This window comes from Lampetra fluviatilis, chromosome 24 (genome assembly GCF_964198595.1).
Source record: "Lampetra fluviatilis chromosome 24, kcLamFluv1.1, whole genome shotgun sequence".
Classification (NCBI taxonomy): domain Eukaryota; kingdom Metazoa; phylum Chordata; class Hyperoartia; order Petromyzontiformes; family Petromyzontidae; genus Lampetra; species Lampetra fluviatilis.
This window is the reverse complement of record NC_136298.1, coordinates 6,517,877-6,534,913: the sequence shown is the minus strand read 5'-3', so window position 1 is coordinate 6,534,913 and position 17,037 is coordinate 6,517,877. Positions and strand designations below refer to the sequence as shown.

Here is a 17,037-nt window from a genome sequence, read left to right as displayed (position 1 = left end):
TTAACTCCTGGCATTTGAAATTCATTTCCACCAAACTACGGGACTGTGTAAAAAAAATTCCCTGCCCGACCCCGTGGCAGGTGTCCATCATCAGCATTACGCGACATGGCGATGAATCCTGTCGGCTCAGATTGGCCCCGCGAGCCGAACAAACCCACGCGGTTGGCATCGTCTGCACGCTGTAGCTCGCACAGCTTTATGCACCTCAGTTCGTGGACTTGAGGTGTCGCTGGCCGTGAATTCCACCTCGTACTGCATGGTGTAGATGTTGTGGGGCAGTGCTGCTGGTGGCTGCCATATCAGGCTTAGCCCAAATGAAGGAGCTTGACCAACGCTGAAGAACACATTCTCTGGCGGGCTCGGCTTCACTGCAACGACATGAAAACATCGTACCGCGCTGTGCAATGTGTGTGCTGTTTCAAAAAAACGCACACGCACGCACGTTCCCATAGCGATGCAAAAACAACCAGAAGTGTCGTGCACATTGCGCAACTCGGTGGCCACGTAGGTCAAAAACACGCGCAAAACTGATACAAAGTTGCCTTGGCACTTTTAGTGTTGAAATACCAAATCGTGATGTATGCTGTGAGTAATTTTGTTGCGGGTGTCCTGTCCGTACGCCGGTCCAAGGCACCATTCTCTCCGCCATGCTCCTTGGACTTCTGCTGCTCGCTTCATCTGTCTGTACATCCTTCCTGGCTGAATATCGAGCATCGCTGTTTTCTTCCTTTCTCTCTTCCAAAATAATCTTCTCACACCCCCCTCCACCCCATAAAATAAGCTGTTCCCATCTCACTGCTGTGACGTGCCTAATCCAGATGTCCTTCCCCTTTCTAATGCCATGAAGCACGAGCGAAACACGTGCAACAGTTCGTGAAAGCTTACACGATATTCTTAGGTTTTTTCGGTAAGGTTACGTAGGTAAAAAATAAAAATAAAAATTAATAAAAGTTAAATAAAAAATAAAAATATAATAAATATAAAAATCAAGACGTTTCGGAGGCAACACAAGCTCCCGTCTTCAGGTGGAAGGCCAACGTCTCGAGAAGCTGTGACTTCTTGTCTCGTTGTCTGTTAAAAACTATAACAGATAGATGGAATTCCTCCCCGTAGAGGGCATTAATTCTAGATTTGAAGCTTTCGTGACTGCAAGGATTCATATTCTTAGGTTTTTTTTGGTAAAGTCACGTAGGTAAAAAATTAAAATTAATAAAAGCTTACGCGATGATTCCTACGCTTAAATTATTTCGTGATGCTGCGTTGGCAGTGGTGCACGAGGACAAATAAGAAGCACAAAATCTCAACACATTGATCAACAACACTGCATTCAATAATGCAATATATTGTAAAAGTATACAATAGGTGATATGTCGGTCAATGACACATCTTCATAGCATGGCTATGTGCTATGCATGTGTAGTGACATAAGAAGGGAGGGGCTGCTGGGGGCTCTGGGTTCCCGGGTGGGTCCAGACGCTTAAGCCTCTGGGCGCCAGGCGTTGGATTCCCAGGCGCTTAAGCCTTTTGACGCCGCCAACGCGGGGGGGCTGTGTGTGCTCTGTGGGATGTCTGGTGGCGCACGCGGCCCCACCCCTCGTTGGACTAGGCATAAAAAGGGGAGCTCCCTAGACGATCGGGGGCAGTTGTAACTCAAGACCCAAGACCCACGACCAGCCATCTGAAGACCCTGGGATGTTGTGAGAGCGAGTGGTGGGACTCTGGAACTCCCGACTCTACGACCTTGTGAGGTCGAGTTCCAGAGCCTAGCCAGAGTAGAGTATCTAGGCTGTGTACCTAGGCTGTGTACCTAGGCTGTAACAGAGTATCAGGACTGTTGGAGTGTTGTGTTGTAATAAATAAGTTACCTCTACAAGTGTCTCCGGAACCCGTTACACATGTATCAGATTCTTTATTGATTCTGGAGAAATCCAACGACCTATGAAGCCATGTTTCATAGATGTCACCTTCACAGATCATGTCAGTTATGAAGCTGTGATTATTATGATCAACTATTATTGTGTTCTTTTGTGCATTTGTATTCTTTAAGCACTATTTTTGTCTGCACCTCTGATACGTTCTGTCCCATTGTTGCATGTTCCTCTGTAAGGATCGCTTTTATGTTGTTCTTGTTCTGTGATGATGCATCGCGGATTTCCCATGCAAAGTCGCGGGGCAACTGACTGAACCCGATTTTCCGTGTAGCAAATAAACATTGATAGATGCAGTGAATGTTTCTTAAACCTCCCTCCACCGTCTCTGCTCACCCAGCAGTATAAATCGGTGCACCGAAATTTGTCAATTGACAGGTCACGTGCGGTGGGGTAAAGCGTGGGTGCTCTCTGGCCAGCATGGAAGAGCAGGCCAAAATAAATACCCCCTCAAGGAGTGAAGTAGAGCACCCTCTATGTGTGTACAATATGTTGAACTTATTTCACGCTCTACGTAGCCAACCGTGCTAACCAGAGGTGCGGAGGTAGGACAACAAAATAAACACGGTAAGCAGTTCTAAAGAAATCAGTTTTCAATCTAGATTTAAAAGTGCATAGCTCCATTGGCTTCCTAATATTGGAAGGAAGTGCGTTCCAGACTGTCGCAGAAGCGCATCTGAAAGTGAGCGATGCAGTGACCGCTTTTGTTCGACGGCTAACCAAAAGCCGCTGTGAGGATGTTCGGAATTTGCAAGAACGGTTTAAGCTCTTTTAAGCGCGGAGGACAATTCCGCCATCAGTGGCGTGTGGGCAAGCAATCGCAGGGCTGCATCTTTACTCATTTTAACCGATGGGGCCGAATCCCGGCGCGCTGCGACGTATTATACCGACGTGCACCCACCGATGTCCCAGAGGTGCATGCAACGCATCTTGCTGCTGGATGAGCCCAGCTCGCTGGAGCTTTCCACCCACATCCAGTAGTTGTTGGCATGCGACACGCGAGGCTGGTCGAACTGGCAGTGGTACACGCCGGAGCCGCCGGTCTGCAAGCAATCGGCCGTCTTCACGTTGTCCCGAGCCAGGTTTTCCCAAGGCACTGAAACGTTGCACAATCTGTTCACGCTGCGAGCAAAAAAGGCAAAGCGCACAGCACAACGACTTCGGCTTAAGAGTTTGATACTGGCCACTGGCGGTCCTTGGTGGTCTTTAGTGTGGCCCCTGACGTGCGGCCCCCGACAATACACAACATGTGAAAACACCCCCATCGTGCTGTCAAACCTCCAATGGTTTCAAATGTGTGGCGGCCCTCACACTGATGATGTCTTATTGGCGATAGTGGCCCCCTTCTGGAAATTAGCGAAGAATGCTTGCTCTCGTGTCTGCCCACGAGATTATTTCATCCCTGCATCGATGCTCCGGGCATCCTTTCGGGCACGTTCCCTCCTTTGACTGCCACCCCGTTGTTAGTCTCGACCACCGGCAACCCATCGTCTCTTCTGATGAAGTGTCGTGCCCAATGCCCGGTGCCCACTCACAATTTCTTAACAGTCCATACGGTGCCTCTGACTTGCGTGTATATGTTCCCTAATCCATGTTCGGGCAGGCACAAACACTGCCAACGGGGTGAATAAACCTGGAGTAAGAAATTAACTCGTCATAAATTGCAAAACGTATGGATTAACGCGCTTTAGCCAAATCGCCGCACATCCATAAACAAAGTGGGAATTACTGAGATGGGAGGGGTGGGGGGAAACTTGACCTGAGAACCAATTTACGAGAGTTGCGACTAAACTGGAAGCGTGGTGTGACCATGGGTCACGGGCAACTTCCACACCACCCGCTGCTTTATGAGCGCTGTGCAAGCTTCGGTACACAAGTGCAGCAGCCATTACACAGAGCAGCTGAAGTTACCCAATGAAAGACACATATATTCATATTTGCACTTCTTTCCTTTCCCACTTTGTGTGTTTTTTTTGGTATGTTATCCTCGTGCCACACGCGAGCACAAGGCGCTGCACCCAATGTGCGTGGGCATATTGCTGGCCTGGCATTCCATTCCTGCGGGAGGTTCACTTGGCAAGAGGTAAAGGCGCAGTCCTGCCATTGCTTGGCCTTATAAATACAGGCTGGCCAGACTGTCTTGGAAGAGGTGGGAGTTACCCCCACATAGCATAATTAAAATGTATAAATCACGGTACGTTGTCTAGCCACTGCTGGATGAAGGCCTCCCCATGCTGTATCAGTCAGAGAGGCTGTTTGATCGTGCATTTCCCATGCTCGTCCGTGTGGGTTGGTGAAAGGGTGAGGTTTAGGATAAGTTATTTCACTCTTATCCTTGGCCATGAATTGAACTCACGTCGCCAGGTTCATAGTGCAGCATGCTAACAATTGTATCACCTTCAAATGTATATCTCATGTATATTAAGCTTTTCTTTCACGTACGTGAAAAACTTATTTGGCAATACTGCGTTGGTAGTGATGCACAAACACAAATAACAACAAAATTTAACACCTTAAAAGGTAAAAATATAATAGTTGACATTTTGGCAATGTACAATGCAGAAGGGCCGTTGCACAAAGTGTCACCTGTTATATATTTTTGCTTTCAAGGCCACAGTCGTATTGACAAACGTGTAGAGTTTTTTTTATAATACCTATTATACTCCACGTCATTAATATTATCACCATTGTATTCACACTCGAAGCAGCAATTGACAACATTCCACATAGCCGTACACTTACCGCCGCCCCCTAAGCAAATGCTTCAATATGTAATGCAATCATTCTTTTTTTAATTTATATCTACACAAATTTTTTACATATTTTATTTATTTTTCCATTGAATAAATTCACGACGATGCTGTGGTGTAATGATCACCGCACTGCATATGCAATCTAGGGGTCGCCAGTTTGACCTCCTTGCATGGCAGTAGAAAACAAAGTCTCTTAAATCCCCCACGCCTCTGTCCACCCAGCCGTCTAAATGGCTGGGTGCTGGGGTGAAGTATGAGTACACCCAGCTCTTCCAAGGCATCTGGCCAGTGTTCAAGAATACGCCAAAATATACCCTCTCGCGGGGCTCAATGGAGCACCCCGCTCGTGGAGTCCGCCGTTTGCCAGCAGTGGCGTGAGAAAGCAATTGCAGGGACTCTCACGTTCACCTTGACTGTTGGTTCCACGCAGGCCTTACTCACACTGTGTACTTGAGTCTGTACTTGCTCCTGTGGCTTCCCCTGCATTCACCAGGCAGCCAGGAGCAATTGACGATGGTCTGATCCAACATGTAGCACGTGAAGTCGGAAGGCGGGCAGGGCTTCCCTGGAGGAAGAGTATAGCCGAATGGCACAATATGACAAGAGACTCCCGTCTAGAAGCATCAAAGAAGACAAATATCCCCGTATAGCCTTAACATATTGTTGGGAGTGAGTGCTGTTAGCGAGCACATATGAAGGCTGGCACGGCACACGAGGGGGTGGGTGACCAGCACCACGACCGGGAACCATTGTCTCCCGAGTGGCGAAATTTACACACTGCACCAGGTACTCATCTGAGGCTGAGTCGACCTAGGGGAGGCCCAGGATCAGTTCAAATATTCGTCACTGGCATTGGCCGTGAGAGGATATCGAACTCGGGTCGCCGGGTTCGTAGCGCAGGGCGCTAATCGCTACACTCCCGCTGGAAGCATCACGCGCTTGTTCACAACGCAGCATCTGAATACCCCATAGTGAAGAATCAGGGGTAATGTAATAGAGACAGATACACACAGGGCAGCCGCGGACAAGGATACTCATGCATGGCAGGTTTGAACACACAAAACACACAAACTGGCGTGTTGTTTAACAGGACGCATATTTCGATTACAGATTGTAGTCCCCGTCACTAGCAGGGCTGGTAGTGTATCTCAAAGGTAGCTGTTTGAAGCCATAAACATATTTACATTATTCTCTCCTGGTCAGCTGACTTCAAACGCTAGTCGTTGCAACCCACTTCCTGAGGCTTCAGAATGATGCCTCGGATTTTGAGATTCTCCAAAGACGCGCACTGCAGTGGTGTTGTGTCGCTGCGCAGTGCGGCGAATGCGTGTGGATGAGGCTCGTGGGGCTGGTGAGAGTCAAGGTGAGTGGAAGGCGATGGCTGCATCCCTCTCAAATGCCCTCGGCCCGTGAAACCGAACTGGCTCCGCATGTCACAGTCTGGGAAGAAGAGCCGCATCGGCACTCACATCCGACGGTGATGTCCGCGCTGCGCAGGAGTTTGTGCTTCTCGTCGCCGGGCGCTTTGCGTCGCAAGCACATGAGCGTCTGCCCACCCATTAGCGGCTCGCCCCCAGGGGACCCCGCGCTGCTACGCTCGGTCGGCTGGAGGTCGTGCAGAGTGACCACCGACGTCCTGTTGTTGAGCACCGTCACGTGGCTCTGCGGCAGCTCGCGGGCGCCGTACACCCAGACTATGTCGTGCGCCGTCATCCCGGGCGGGGCGGCGGGGAGTAGGGTGCAGCGCACCATCACGTCGGAGCCCACGGGCACCCGCACCTCGTTGGGGTCGATCGACGCCACCCAGTCGACGTCGCCGCCACGCGCCTCTATTGGGGTTCAGAAAAGAGCAGCAGCAGTAGCAGCAGTGACGATGACGACGACGACGTCTTTCGTTTGTGACATGCCTCGTAATGGGAAATAAAGGGTCACGGGTGAGAGGGACGTTGTCGGGAAGGTCACTGTCGGGCTGGACGCGCAGGCGGGGTTCAGCGGTACCACATGCGTGGGCCACATGGACAAGAGTGAGCGCCGTTTCAGCGGGAGCTGTGCAGGGGGAGAGAAAAGTCACTCTGAAGGCATCCCTTACACCCTGTTAAGTTTGGACCACAAGTATTTAACACCGTGCCATCCGCATATGAATGAAATTTGTAAGACTGGACGACCGCAACTTAAGTCATTAACAAAGATGTTTAAAAAGAGGGGAGGGCCCAATACAAATCCCTGAGGCACACCACTTTCAACACATCCCATATTACGAATGGTTCCACCCCACTGGACACATTTGGATTCATCCCTCAGGTAGTCATGTATCCATTCCTGGGGTTGAAAACTATAAATCGCAGCACGTTCAGGTTTCTCATCAGGGTGGGATGATCCGTTCGTCAATGATGACTGTAAACGCTCAACATTTACAATTTGAGTACGACGTTTCGCTGGTGATTACAACCAGCGTCATCAGTCAATTTGTCAAAAAACACCTTTATTATGGATAATATTGGTCGCGAAAGCCTACGTGTTACATTGAAGATTGTTAATCCTACACCTCTCATCTAGAGCTTCTAGGAGATGAGCCACCATATTAACAAGAGCACAAGTTGAATGTTCCTTCCTAAAGCCTGATTGGGTATCTCGTATGAGTGAAAAGTTAACAAAATGCTTGGTCAAATGTTGATTTATTTCATGCTCTGAACATCTTATTTAAGTTATCAATGATATATGGTGGAAGTTGTTGATGTTAAATGCATCAGCTTTGCTGAAAAGAGACTGATGGAAAACATCCATTGGAAGATAGGTTAAAAATTAACCAAATCAATGAAACTGAAAACTTTACTTTTTATTTTACCAGGTAAGGCCCACTGAGCTATATAGCTCTTTTTCATAAACGACCTGACCACAAATGATAGCTCAATAAAGTGGCTTATACATAATTTTATAGCAGCCAAAATTCAAGTTGATTCTAAATGTGGAGGGAAACACCGGATGACCCAGAGAATAATCCACGTGACCAGGGGGAGAACATGTAAACTCCAAATATAGAGCAGGTGTCAGGATCAGGATCTAACTTACGACCTCCTGTATACCAGGTGAGGGAGTTAACATCTCGCCACTGTGGCTCCCCAAGTCAGGGGGTGGCCCACAGTGAACGGTTCCCAGTGGTCACTGGGTAGATTACAGATGGGAGCCCACGAAGTTCGACCACCCCCCACTCCCACGGATCGGAGGAATTCTACTGCACTAAAATGATACTAAATCTACAAAACTACTTGCTACTGACTCAGTACTGCAGCAAACAGTGCGTGTGCCGCTGTGTGTTTAAAGGTTCCATCATCAGCATAACAGCATTTACGTCACCTTGTTGAAGGGATCAATACGCAGACTCAAAAAAACGATTGTTGTGGGTATTTCATAGCCGGATCTAAACACGTTGGGGTTGTCCGGACACCCACAGCACCCGGCGGTGGCTTTGCCACTGGTTGTGAGCCGCAACTCACCGAACACCAAGCACGCCACGGCCATCACCCTCCACATGAACTCCATGTCGCAGATGTCCTTCGCCGCGCCTTAGACGACGCAGGATTGACCAGAAACGGAGATGATCACCAGGTCACATCAGTCGCGTCTCCGCCTGGTAGGCGGCGTCTGTATATGCGTCCGTTGAGCTTCTTTTCGCGACCGTACGTAGCCAACCGTGCTAATCGGCAGCTCTCTTCTTGTCGTCCCAGCTTGCTACGCTTGAACGTGGGTTTTCTCTGCCTACGTCGGCGAGCGGGGAAGAATGCAGAGGTTTTTTGGGTGAAGGGTTGGGCATGATTTGGCAAAACAAGGCAACGAAAAATAATGCCATTACCATCATGCTCAAGGCTGATCGACGTCATTCGTGACTCGTGTTATTGTCAGCGGTGGTGTTTGCCATGTTACGGCTTCTCTATCACGTGCTCGCAACATTGTTGTTGTTGTTTTCTATCTCTTTAACGTTTACCAAGTGAAACGGTCAGATAGCGTGAAGGAGAGGCAGAATGATCACATATTTGGCACACGATACAATGCGCGGGCATGCACTCCAGTTCAGGACTGACCCCCCCGTGTGTGCACAAGTGTGTTGCTCAAGAAGGGGAGCGTGTGTCGAAACTTTGATTGAGCAAGGCCTGCTTGCCCTCGTTTGGCTGCGTTCCTCCTTATCCGTGATCACAACGGTCTGCTTTATGTAAAAAAACAACATGTTTCTGCTCACATGAATCGGATCCTGGGTTTAAATCCAGGCAGCCATCTGTGATTAAACCAGGTTCTCAAGTGTAATGAGTTGATGGGGGAGGGGAGAGGGAGGTCTTAGCCCGGTCACCACTGCATCAAGAAACCCCATCACATTAACATTTGTTTCTGCACTTCATTTGGTCTGTGATGCAACGAGCGTGGCTCACGTATGCAGAGCGAGCACAAAAGTGCTGCCACCTGATGTGTGGACCAGAGGTCACTTGAATGGATCTCAGTGGCAGCTCTGTGATGTCTACTTCCGTGGGCAATTCGAATGGATAATCCATCTCAGGTAATTGACGCTGATAGCGCAATCAGGATACAAGTGAGTGGGGAAAAAACAACATAATTCCACACAGAAACCCTTTTCTACCATTTGAATAATGGAAACGCCAGAGATCTGTTTCAATGTCCGACGCTGCCACTTATTCCACGTAAATTAGCAGCTGATTTCTACGGAAGATTGAGCCAAGATACAATTTTGGACGTATTAAATTTTTTTAAACTGATTAATTTACCCACTTACTCAAATAAGTCAATGGTACATCGTATGTGTACGCGCGTGTGCAGACAACCTTGTTTTGACAATGGAAGCATCGTTTAAATCGACAACCTGTAATACTGCCATCGGCAAAGCAACATATTGCGTTCACGATAATGACAGAATAGTGGGCATGATTCCACACCTGTGATCACCTTGAACAAAACCACACGATCTTTTTCGACATTTGCCTTTTCACCAAGTGTAACCAGGGTGATAGTTGAGAATGATTAATATAATGCCCTACACTACATCGCCATTTCATTTTAAATCCCACAGTATTAACTTAAACGTGAACATCTCTGCATCTTAAGTAATACAACCTTTCAGTACATACACATTTGTTAATATTTATGACGCAAACATGATAATCGATTGAAAGTTGAACAAAAACATCGCAAACATTGCACGGACAACATTTGTAATCATACTCTGTCCGCGTAATGAAATATGCTTATCTGGAAAGCCTCCTTAAATGTGAAACCTCTTTTTTTCATACAATAATGAGAGACACCACCATAAGAAGTTGGTGATCCACCAGAGGTGACAATGCAGTTGATAACAACGCTTCTAATGCAGAAGTCATAATGCTAGATCAGTGGTTCTTAACCTGGGGTGCGAAATGCCCCTTCTGGGCGTGCGAGACATGGGCAGATTTTTTTTTAGAAGGTAAATAATCGAACACACAAATTAAGCATGGGCACGTAAGTACAACTACCTTGTTTCATCAAACATCTATGTATTTATTAACACTTTTTTACAATTGAGAACCAACGGGGTGCAGGCTGCAGGAAAGGATAAGAACCACTGTGCTGGGCATACAGGAACCATTGTTGCTGAGCACAGACCCAAAGGTCCAAAATGCCCTCAACGGCCAGCAACAAGCGGCACTTATTGAAGTGGTAAACATGTATAGGACTTAATGCGTTTTGTGAATCGAGCATGACTACAAAAACACTTGGCTAAAGAGACGATTGAGAGGGAGCTTCGAATACGTGGAGGCATTTGCCCCTCTGATTAGCACGGTTGGCTATGCACAGTGGGAAACAAGTTCAACGTACACGCGTAACAAATGGGGAAAGTGAGCAGCAAGGGTTGCAATGGCTCACCTGCGAAGGCGAATGCCCGACGTTTCTGCATCCGCCCGAAAGCCCCAGTAACGGCACGTGCCACACGCGCCGCGCGTAAGGTGACATACGTTAACTTCTTGGGAGGCGTGCGTGTGTAGAGGAGTCGAGAGACACTATGCGCGATGGACGCAGTTGGGCTGGCGTAATAACATCCAAACGAAGTGTGCGACAGTAATGAGCGCAGATCTGCAAACAAACATGTTGTGGTGGGGGGCGGTTGGGAGATTATGGGATGGGGTGAGATGATGATACAGATAAGGGAAGAAGCAATGTGTGGGGGAGAGTGTTAGGGCTAAGATGAGAAATAACATCAGCAGTAGATCGCGACAAATTGTCAATTTGGTGCCTACCCAAAACTACTGCACTAAGTATGCACTTTGCATGTATGTCTGTGTGTGTCTGTGTGCGGGGCACACCGAGCGGTAGTGTAGTGGTCAGCGCGCTGCACTAAGAAACCAGCGACCCGAGTTCGATTCCCGCTCACGGCCAACACCAGTGACAATTATCGGAACCGGTCCCCTACGTCGACTCAGCCTCAAATGAGTAACTGGTGCGATGCTTAAAAATATCGCCACTGGGGGACAAAGGCGGCCCGGCGTGGTGCTGGCCATCCACCCAACGTGAGCTGTTCCGGCCTAACTGCACTTCCCCCAACAGTCTGTTAAGGCTATACGGGAGATCTTTGTCGTGTCAAACGTGATGGGCCAATGTCTCAGGAACCACTCGTCCAACGCCTATATAATCGATCAGTCTTAAGAGCGCAGACGAAGTTATCATATTGCTTTGGCAGTGGTTTCACGTTTCAAGTTTATTTTGATTCAGGAAAATAATCAGAGGTGGAAACTCAAAGAGACAACGACGAGTTTCACTTTCAAGGGTGACTTTCATCAGCAGAATGACAACAACAAAATAATAAGATGAAATTAAGTACGACGATAAGCCATTATATTTTGCTGTTTGTACACAAGCCGCAGATAGCAAAGATTCAACACGTTCGTCAACAGCGACTAAACAGCATAGACAATGAGAAGGTTCACAGTAAGTAAAACTTCTAGTGTTGCCGAAGCAGACATTGGCTGAGTTGGCATGATTTTATAGCAGATTTTTCAAACGAGGAGCTGAATGTAACTGTGCCTTTTTATAGAAGAAGAACAGGGCAATGTCACCCCACTCACCCACCCGACATTTTTATTATATTTACAGTCCGTTCTCCTATAACGCGGTAGTTGCGTTGCCAAAGAACACCGCGTTTAGGAAAAATTGCGTTATAATATAGGGTAAAGCAAAGTCCGCGATGACACGCGAGATGCGTATGGAGGCTGAACAAAGACCGAGGCGCGTGGTGGGTAGAGCATCTAGGAGCATCCAGAAGCATCCCAATGCCTTGTGTGACGCTACGTCGAGGCAGCCGTATGACCGCTTATATCCAATTGGCGTTGTCACAGAATTGACCGTACATTGTTTTTTAATTATCAAGGAAGGGCCCTGTTTGAAAAACTTGAAATTTCAGGACTGTTCCCCCCACCCCAACTTTGGAAGTTTATAAATTCGCCTCTGTTGCAAGGAGTTCAAATCGATCATCATCGTCAGCCATAGTCAATCCACTCCCAGATTGAAGGACTAACCCCAAGCAGCCACCACCACCTCTCATGTTCCCCTCCATCACCCATTGTTAAAGAATCGGAGCTGTACATCAGCGTTGAACTGTGTCGTTGAAAATGTTGACAACACGCCACTTCAATGCTGAAGTTTTTTTTATACCGAAATATTCGTGTGATTTTCATCACCTGCTGCTGGATACACAGATTTAACCGGCTGTAAGTGTCCTAGGGTGACCCGCTGATCAAGTATGATGCTGTGTCTGGTTGTGTTGATCACTGAGATTGGTATGCAGGATGAGTTGTCTCTACTCAGTGTCACCAGGACCTCAATTATGTGTAAACCCTCTGGCCATTGGGGCTTGTCTTCAGGGACAAACAACACCACTTCATCTCCCTCCAGCTGTTCCAAATGAGGACGACTTCGAACCATTGTGGCTTGAGCTGGTGGTAGCACCACTCTGTTTGCCTATCTTGACTGCCCCACCATCACTGTCCCGGTTGCCAGAAGACAACAGGTGGAAGAGGACGTTTGTGTCTCCTGGAGTGATGGAGAAAGCCGCACCCACAACCCCCACTTTAATGGGGTCCGCAATTGGCTCTCCTCCTTCCACCAACCCATTGATGACCTCCTCGATGACATTAAAAACAATAATGCAATCTTCTGCAACCTTGGGGTCCCTGGATACCGATGTAGTGCTTGAGACAAGCGTCACGTGCTGGGTCGGTATGCGCGCACGTGGCGGACAGTGAGGGCGAACGAGGACACAGGGCGCTGATTGGCTAGCCGTTGTTGTTGTACAAATTAAGGTGGCGTGATAGTTAAGGGGGCCGCAGGTGGCCGGGGGTAATTGAGGAAGCAGGGCATTGATTGGACGAGAGGGACTGTTGTCTGAGATTGACGCCGGCGTGTCTGGAATAACAACGCCCCGTGGCACCGGGGGCTGGGGGCAAGTGGCGTCGCGGGGGATGACCTAATTAATTAGGGGTAATTGGTTCGGGGATAAAGGGTGAGATGGTGGAGTGAAACGGGAGTTGGTGCCTGGGACAAGAGCCAAACGGATGGAGAGACGGAGCAGTGGATAGAGTGAGTACAGCATAGGGTAGCAGTGGATAGAGAGAGTACAGCATAGGGTAGCAGTTGGTAGAGTGAGTACAGCGTAGGGTAGCAGCGGAGTAATGGAAGCATCAGTGGAGAGAGAGACGATGGAGAGTTATGGCGGAGTGAGACGACGGAGAGTTACGACGGAGTTAGACGACGGAGTTGATAAAGAGCAGCCGAGCTGGAGATGGAGAACGGAGAGGAGAGTCGACGGAGGAGTGCAGCGAGCGGCGGAACATTGAGTGATGTTGACAGAGTTGTGGGTTGGAGTGTACGGAGGAACATTGAGCGGTGTTGACGGGAGAAATGTAAACTATATAATTAAATAAAGAACCGAGGAAAGACAAGAAGCTGTCGTGTCGGTCTGAGCATTACACCAGTATTGGAATGAGAAAGCACTGACTGGTCCCCATATTACTGTTCAATCTGAATGCCACCTCTATCTAGCCTGTGAATGGTAGTTCTGTTTGGTTAACTGCCATTTCAGTAATTGTATCAGTCCCCAAGAGCTCTCCAACTGGTCTCACTCTTGACTTAGGTAGATGATCATTTCGCCATGCTTCATTTATAACACTGTCTTGAGCTCCTGTGTCCCGAAAGGGCAGATGTTAATACGTGGGGTCCAATAAACACTTCACCATGCATCTTTTCACAATTCACTTTAACAGTCTGCTGTTGCATTTAGGCCCCCGAAAGATAACCTTGCCGATATTTGGGTTCCTCCACTCTGGTGTCTTTTCACATTCTGTTTCCTTCTGTAATGTGTTGATTTGTAGTGACATATGACGTCACTACCGTGTTGGGTCTGTACATACATGACCTCACTGCTATGTCAGGTCTGTTCGCATGATGTCACTGCTATGTCGGGTCGGTACGAATGACGTCACTGCCAGGTCGGGCAGTGTGGAGGCTGTTGATGAGTGCCACGCGGGTCGTGTCTGGCCGTGGCACTCTGAGTGAACCCGACCGGACACGTGACTGGATCAAGGTGGGGGCCAGGGGCCCCAAGGGGACCTTGGGAGTCACGTGGTCGGGGAGCAGAGCCTTCTCGGGGGTTCGAGAAAGTGGGCGTGGCCTGGGTGTGGCCGGCCACGCCGAGACGAATATAAGCGGGCTCCGCACGCAGAGCAGGGCAGTTCGTGTCCGGGATGAAGACTCCTCATGAAGACTGAAGTCGTCGTGGCCAAGCAGAAGCCCTCCTGGCTTGGCCACATTGAGTAGTACCCGAGTTTTCGAGTGTAGCGAGAATAGGATGGTGGTCACCACCTTATATATATAGTGTGTGTTCCAGTTGCATTGCAGTTGTGTTAAATAAATAGTGTTGCCTCCATATGAGTGTGTGCACATCTGTCGAACCATTACAGATTGCTCTGCAGAGTACCTTGTGTTCTTGCCAGTGTTGTTTTGGCAGGTATTCGAGCAGTACTGTATTGCATGATAACCCTGGCACTTCTGCAGTCTTTCAACATCATTCTCTTCACACAAACAGTACTGACACCCTTGGGACTTTGGCGTGTAGGTTACTGCTGGTCCCCTTGCAGCAACCCTCGCCAGTTTCCCTGCTGCTGTCGAGAGGCTCGACATCCATGGGCCAGGTGTCCCGGCTGGCCACAATGGTTACATGTACCACCTACTCCACTCTTTTGGTCTATCCTACAGCCTCTTGGTCGCATTGCTCTGTCTTGGGCTGTTTTTTTTCCAGTGTCCTCGCTTGGTGGCTGGGGTGACATCATCCTGGCACCTCCTCCTGATCTCTGCAACTTCAGCCCTTAACTCGCTTACCATGTTTTCAATCCCATCTCGAGATGGCCTTTCAGTTGCTGATTCTGTTTTGGTCCTGGCATTTGCGTTGTTGGATGGTTGATTTGGTGATTGAACCACCTTAAATGGTCCATGTGAGTCCTGCTGACAGCCTTCCCTACTACCCTTCATATCAGCTTGCAGTTCAGTCATCCGAGTTATTTTGGGAGCAAAGTTATCTTTGAGCTTGTTTTGTCTCTCAAGTTCCAGGCTGGCTGCTTCATTGACTTTTTCAATCAGCATCTCATCAGTGACAATGATGTCATCCAGATAGGGTTTTATTCGTAATTTAATAGGGTCACTGAGCAATCCTGTGACAATGGAACTCAGGAACTTCCTGCGTACCAAATCTGGATTGTACTGGTCATCAGCTCCTTTTACTTTAGATGCAAATACTAGTCTGTCCTTTAATTCGATAGCTCAGAACAAAAAGTTTTGTGCAGTTTCTCTTGGCTCCTGAGAGATGTGCATGAACTTCTGATAGAGATCAGATGTGCTTTCTTCTCTCTAGTGTCCCTTCACAATGGGTTTTAACTCATAAATAGTCAAATCAGATTCTATTTCTAGCATGTCCCTCAAATTTAGACCAGGGCTGATTGCTCTGACTATTGCCTCAATGATGTCAGACTCAGCATGGCCCTGATGGGCTCCTGTGTCGATCTGGTGCATCAGATTGGTGTAAGATAACTTGTCTTTCTGTCCAATTTCACCAATCTGCCTACAGATCCTGAATTCTCTCCGTATTGTGATAGCACATTTCTTAGTCTGGCCATTCGTACGGGATCCAATGCTGCTGTGGTTTTTGTTCCACCTTCACTTGAGGTTTTCTTTTCCTCAAGGGTTTTTCTGTATTCTTCTTGTGATGCTTGCATTTCAACATCCATATCTTCAGAAAGTTTTGATGGTGGCAGTGTTTGACCTGTTCCCTGGCTGTCATTGTCTTTCTGCTGTATTGTTTCAATGAAAGACAGCAGGTTTTCAACATATGCACAGGCCTCATCATTTTCTTCTTGGTCTTCAACTCCATCAAGTACTCTTTCTGCCATACGAATCAAAGCCCATCTGCATTTATCTTCACCAGTCTCATCATCATGGAAACACTTCAAATATCTGCATGTTTCCATGAGCTGGGCTCTCTGCAGCTGATTCAAAGCAGTATTGGCCTTGTCCTGCAGCTGTTCCAGTGCCATGATGTGAAGACCGTTCAGATCCTTCCATGACTGTCTTTACATATGCTGCCTGTATACTTGCTTGGTCCATCTCGTTGGAAGAGTTGATCCCCGTCAGTGAACTCTGGGAAACTCTCCTGCCAGGCTCGCCAAAATATGTTGCACACTTGAAATGAAGGACGTGGGCAGGTGCTTCAAATCGAGGGCAAAAACATTTATTGTGGTCGGTCTGTAAAATGCAACAGCACATCTGTCACACACAGCAATCCTCAACCGAGTCGCCATTAACCACGTGACTGGTATACAAGTCCGGTTCATCAATAACAGTTTTTCTTAAACCCCCCAATTCTACTACTGATAAACCATATTTGTCTTTGACAATAACCTTTGCACTTCACTATTCGAATATTACTTTAATCCTAAGCTGTATGCAGAGGCGTAGCTAGGGGGGCCAGGGGGGTACATATGTCCCCGGGCGCCAAGGTAAAGGGGCGCCAAAATGAGGCTTACAACGTTACATTATAACTTATTGCGGCGGGCACGGCAGCCTGAAACTACTGCACAAATCTACACCTCAACCTAAAAGTTTATATATCCCACCACACACAGCCTACATGTCATGTAATTACATTTTGGTACGCGCGCCTATTAAGAACTTACATGGAAGAACGTCCCAAACAACAGACAGGCGCAGTCTTTCAGCCTTAGTCACTGGCCTGTTTTTTGGTGGCGGAAACTACGACGGCCTATTTTGAGTTCTTA

The 17,037-nt window shown here is 48.0% G+C and overlaps 1 protein-coding gene across 2 annotated transcripts in view; it reads right to left on the bottom strand.

Annotated features, from left to right (window-relative positions):
- LOC144941233 (interleukin-31 receptor subunit alpha-like) overlaps nt 1–10,746 on the bottom strand; it is a 30,889-nt gene extending 20,143 nt beyond the window's left edge. Inside the window, exons 1-6 of one of the 2 annotated variants that reach the window (XM_078867853.1) lie at nt 10,586–10,746; nt 8,176–8,437; nt 6,151–6,510; nt 5,123–5,246; nt 2,830–3,050; nt 205–368 (exon numbers count right to left, since the gene is read on the bottom strand). In XM_078867853.1, the coding sequence (XP_078723979.1) occupies nt 205–368; nt 2,830–3,050; nt 5,123–5,246; nt 6,151–6,510; nt 8,176–8,221 (915 nt within the window). In that variant the 5' untranslated portion in view covers nt 8,222–8,437; nt 10,586–10,746. Of the gene's footprint in view, nt 1–204; nt 369–2,829; nt 3,051–5,122; nt 5,247–6,150; nt 6,511–8,175; nt 8,467–10,585 lie in introns of those variants that run through there. The other variant, XM_078867855.1, reaches the window with a different exon arrangement.
- Nucleotides 10,747–17,037: the final 6,291 nt, after the last annotated feature.